The following is a 5,179-nucleotide window of genomic DNA, read 5'->3' as shown; positions in this document are numbered from 1 at the left end:
CATCTGAGCAAACTCCTTCCCCTGATAAAGACCGACAAAGCTCATAAGTGGACACTGAGATAAGATGATTTGACTTAAAAAAAAGGGAAGAGGAAAAAATGACAGAATAAGATACTTAAAAACAAAAATGTGTGAAAAAGACAGAAATAAAACCAAAAACATGCACAACTTGCCCTGATACTACTTGCTTCAATACTTTGTAACAGCTACAGTTATTGTTTCACTCAATTCTCCCTAAGGTTATTCTTCAGGGAGCCCGTGAATTAACCTCACGGCTTCTCCACGTCCTTGGGTTTCCCCTCTACCGTCAATGTTACATTTCCACAGATAGACAGCCTGATAGTTCCATTAACCGCTGGCTGGCAGGTGGTTTTTGTGGGTTTTTCCAGTCACATTTGATTGATTGCTCATCACAGTTTCCCAGAGCCCAATGTGATGTCTTCAGATTGTTTGTTTTGTCCGACCAACAGAACCAAAATGACTATCATCATCATTATTATTATTACATTTTGGCATTTTTGTTTTAAACTCATGTAAATGATTATTGATGATTTATCAAAGTTTTCAACACGGTCGTCCTCAGTAGATGGAGTTCATCCAGTCTGAAAAGTGCAAACTCAGAGAGCAAATCAACAGATGATCTTGAGTTACATTTTTTTGTTGTGGTCAAACTTTATGCTAAATTCAGAAACCACCACTTGTGGTGTTGTGTTTTATCATCTGGAATTTGAGTTATTTCATCTCACCCATGTAAAAGTAGTGGGGTTTTGGTGTCCCTTTGATGGACCCTCTGCTAGGATGCACAGCTGTAGATGGACACAAACACAGTTCATTAACAGAAACTGGGTCAAGTATTGGATTGTGTCCCAGGTGAGGGTGGTCCAGCAGCGCTGCTTTGCATTGCACTTGATAAAATGTAGAAGCAGCAGAGTGAAACTACTCCCACCCCAGTTTGTGATGCACTGGGTGTGCTCACGCTGTCTCTCAGTGCTGCAGACGATAGTTCACTCTGCCTATGAGAGGATTTGCAATGCAAATGTGGGCTGAGGGACCTGTTTGAACTCACATGGTCATAAACAAGACTGTACCGGGTGTGCCCCCACCCCCCAACACCTCCACTACCTCTACACACACACACACACACACACACACACACACACACACACACACACACACACACACACACACAGTTTTGCTGAGAAAGTTCCTGAAGCAACACAAAACTCAATCATCACCTATTACAGAAACTGTAACTGGTTGCAAAGTTTTATCCAAGTTGATCCAGGGGAGGTGGGTAAATATATCCCCTTCAACCTCAGGGGAGCATTAACATGTGTTTAATAATCCTGATAAACACAGCAATTTCATTCCAGTATATGGTTTCTAAAACTGAAATGTGTGCCCAAGTTGATGCTTCAATCTTCAGTGTTGCAAAGAAAAATGGTAGATATGTACATCAGCAGTGATCATGTGATGCATCATGGGTCTGACTGGCTCCACTGCATTTTGGGATCTGGTGAATTTATCCCCACGTCTAATCTGCTTCAGTCTGACTGTCCTCAGGTCATTTTTGGATCGGGTCTGCCTTTTCTCTGAAATGCATGCATGTTATGTTTTGGGTAGGACTTAACAAACACTGACAACAAAATGTATTCCGTACATCACATAAATTAAGTGCTGCCATTGTCCACAAAACATTTTCAGATGTGCGCAGTTATTTTGTCTGGAAAGGTTTACATGACAACACTGCCAAAAACACTCAACTATGACAAACTATATATCCAAGATAAATAACGATAAATTACATTCATTAAACCTAATTTGAATTTCGGAGACCCCCAAGTCTTTAGCTTGATCGCATTAGCTACAAGCTAATGCGATCCATACCTTGAGTATGAGTTATTCTTTGCTATATAGCTCAAGAAAACCAGTATGTGTACCTTAAGTTAAATATGGTAGCTTAAATTAATCATGCAAAAGAAGGAAAAAAGAAAACATTAGTACGTTTTTAAAACTTTCCTGTTCATTTTGGTTGGCTAATGAGATTTTTCATTTAAATGCAAAACAAATTACCTCTTAGTTTGGTAAGATGTCATTCCATTGATTTAATTAAATGTTGGCATTATTATTTTTTTTTTTTGAAAATCACTATTCCTACGTGCCTTAAACGCAGCGCTACAATCTATTGTTCACTCCCTTTCCCAAACCCCGCCCACGCTCTGAGCGGAGGCTGTGATTGGCTAAATCTCAGTGCGGTGCCGTCATCGCTCGGAGCGCCCATTCATCTCCTCACTTGGGCGTTGGACTCCGCATCTTATTAGCAACAAGGGAAATTTCTCCATTTTGCAGCCTGTCTACAGCGACACGGCCACCAATCTGGGATTTTATTACTTCTCCTTACCTGCCAGCTTTTTCCTGCTATTTAGAAAAATCCTCCTCACTCTAACTGGACTTTGCTTTTCATTTTCCCTGTGAACTTTTTCTCTGTGCAGAGAGAGGGAGACAGAAGCGAAGAGCTTTGAGTTTCAACAAAGAGGCTTGTGGGTCTTTGTTCGTTTTTTGGATCGGTTGAGTTTCTTTGTTGGAGCGAAAAGCATGGGAGCGCAATTGTCCAAGACAGCTGCAAAGGCTGAAACCGCAGCAGAAAAACCCGGAGAGGCTGCTGCTTCACCCACCAAGACCAATGGACAGGTAAATGATATTTTAACATCCAGCTCTTCACATCCATCAGGGGAGAGTCTGGTCGTGGTGGAGGGGCTGCGCTCTGAGGGCGCAATCCGTGCGTAATCGTGGATAGATTGAATGGAGCTCCGCTGTGGGAGTTAAAACTAAATGGAAAGCCTTGTTTTTAAATTGTGAATAGATCACAGTTTATGAGCAACAGTTGATCACTTGAGATTTCAGCTTTTTTTCAGGGAAAACGGGGCGCTTTATTGAGCGGATATTTAAAAGGAAATTTGACACAATAAGATGGTATTTCTGAGGAGGAAGACAATTTGTCTGGATGTTTAATTGATAAAATCACTTTGAATTGTAGGATTTGAATGAAGCCATGTGTTGAATGGCAGATTGGTAAATTTGCTCCCATAATAATTCCAGGAGGAAAATGAACTGCTATGGCTTTGAATGAAGTCGCCTCTTGGCCGTAATTAAGAATTTGCTGAATAAGACAAGATGCACGAAGCCAACAATGGCTGCGTGCGCTCGGAGCACCACTCCTTTTGTTACAGATGCTCCAGTAGAAAGTGGAGATGGCAGTCTGCTATCACACAGGAGGGGAGGCAGGGGCTCGGAGCCAGAGGTGCGCCCCGGAGAGAGGGAGGCTTCTGCTGTCTTTGGTCGCTCCTCTTTAGAGTTTTGAGTTTGGATTTTCTCTGCGGAAAAAAAGCTCTTTATAATTCAGAATCCCGTTTAGATTTTGTTCATTTTTAGGAAATGTATGTGCACCGTGATGTGCTGCTGCTAATGAGCATCTGCTGCTTTAATGAGCAGCTGCTTTGCTTTGGCGCTGCGCTGCTGGAGCGACCAGGCACCGACCCCTTGCGATCCAGTGGAGGCACTGCGCTCACTCTCGCGCAGGATATGAATGAGATACAGGGCGAGAGGATCAGGACACATGTTGCATTTTTTAGTGTCGAGCATGGCTGTTATTTTGTGCTTGATCATTTCCATGCAAAGTCTCTGGATGGTTGAAAGTAGAACCCGGGTCCAGGCTGAAGTGAGGGTCCGCTTTTGTCACTGTTGATTTGGTGGTGTCTGCTGCCCCTGGTGTCCATCAGTGGTACTGTCCGGCTTGAATCTTGAAGCCATGCCAGCTCTTTACATGGCATTAACAGCCAGTGTTTCTCTTTTTAGGAAAACGGCCACGTTAAAGCGAATGGGGATGCCTCTCCCGCAGAGGACGTGCAGGCCAATGGCAGCGCCACGGCTGAGGAGAGCCCCAAGGAGGAGGCTGAGAAGCCAGAGGCTGCCCCCGCTGAGAAGGAGGCTGCAGATGGGGAGAAGGTAGAAGCAGCATCCCCTGCTCCTGCCGAGGGAGAGGCGGCGGCGAAGGCAGAGGACGGCGCCACACCTTCCACCAGCAATGAAACCCCAAAGAAAAAGAAGAAGCGGTTCTCCTTCAAGAAGTCCTTCAAGCTCAGCGGCTTTTCTTTCAAGAAGACCAAAAAGGAGGCAGGAGAGGGAGCAGAGAATGAGGAGGCGGCTGCAGCGGCATCCACAGAGGAGGCCAAGGCTGAGGGCGCAGAGGAAGCGGCGGCCGCTAGTGAGGAGGCCAAGCCCGCCGAGGGGGAGGCCGCACCTGCCGCGGAGCAGGCCAAGGAGGAGGTAGAGGCCAAGCCAGAGGCGGCAGAAGCAGCGCCGGCAGAGAAACCCGCCGAGGAGGCCAAGGAGGCCGCGCCCGCGGAGGAGCCGAAGGCGGAGGAGAAGCCGGCCGAGGAGGTGCCCAAAACAGAGGAGGCCGCCCCGGCCTCGCAGGAAGCGGCGTCGGCGGAGGCTCCCGCCGCGGCTGCGGAGGCTGCCGAATAAGTTCAGAACGAGGAAGAAATTTGAAAAAAGGAGAAAAAAGATAATCAAAGAACATTTCCCTGTTTGTATGTTGGAGTGACGCCAGGTCCTGGCTTTGAAGAACTTGTCTACAACCAGGGATATTTTAAAGCTTTCCTTTATTTTTTATTTTTGGTTTCCATTCCCCCTTACACAAAACCCATCTCGGTCCATTGTTACTTCCATTCCAACGGGCTAGGGAGGTGGGTGGCTTCAATACGTACACCAGATTAAACACATCCACACTCTGCCAATATATTTTTTCATCAGTATTAAGGGTTTTTTTTTTCTTTTTGAATTTTTATACAAAATGTAAACAAAATGGTATGGACATGCCCACGGTATGAAGGAGACGGGGTTGAGCTGTAAATGAAGGGGAGGGTGAGTTCAGGGAGGGCAGGGGGGAGGGGAGGAGGGGGCCTGGGAAATGTGCCACAGACTATTATGAAAAGAGTAGTCTAAAAAAACTATGAGACCAACATCTATATCCACCATACGGTTTACAACACTAAGTCCTTTTTAAAATACGACGACAAGACATCCCAGAGTTAGGTTTTTAGGAAGACATATAAACTCATAGGAGCTTTTCACTTCTCATTAGCTGTACCAGTCAGTGATTCAGTAGAAATACAAG

The 5,179-nt window shown here is 45.4% G+C and overlaps 1 protein-coding gene across 1 annotated transcript; it reads left to right on the top strand.

The window, feature by feature from the left end:
• Positions 1–2,291: 2,291 nt before the first annotated feature.
• On the top strand, positions 2,292–4,921 carry marcksa (myristoylated alanine-rich protein kinase C substrate a). Its single transcript, XM_041958683.1, has 2 exons — positions 2,292–2,691; positions 3,856–4,921. The coding sequence occupies exons 1-2, from the start codon at positions 2,596–2,598 to the stop codon at positions 4,525–4,527; spliced, it is 768 nt and encodes a 255-aa protein (XP_041814617.1). The 5' UTR covers positions 2,292–2,595; the 3' UTR covers positions 4,528–4,921.
• The last annotated feature ends 258 nt before the right edge of the window (positions 4,922–5,179 follow it).

The sequence above is a fragment of the Chelmon rostratus genome, chromosome 18, assembly GCF_017976325.1.
Source record: "Chelmon rostratus isolate fCheRos1 chromosome 18, fCheRos1.pri, whole genome shotgun sequence".
In the NCBI taxonomy this organism is placed as follows: Eukaryota; Metazoa; Chordata; class Actinopteri; order Chaetodontiformes; family Chaetodontidae; genus Chelmon; species Chelmon rostratus.
The sequence above is the reverse complement of the archived record's forward strand: the minus strand, read 5'-3'. Positions and strand labels throughout refer to the sequence as shown.

Bases quoted from the DNA above. Each gene is read 5' to 3' on its own strand.
- marcksa (XM_041958683.1), top strand. From the start codon at position 2,596: ATGGGAGCGCAATTGTCCAAGACAGCTGCAAAGGCTGAAACCGCAGCA. The intron at 2,692-3,855 runs GTAAATGATATT...TTCTCTTTTTAG, and splicing joins CCACCAAGACCAATGGACAG to GAAAACGGCCACGTTAAAGC.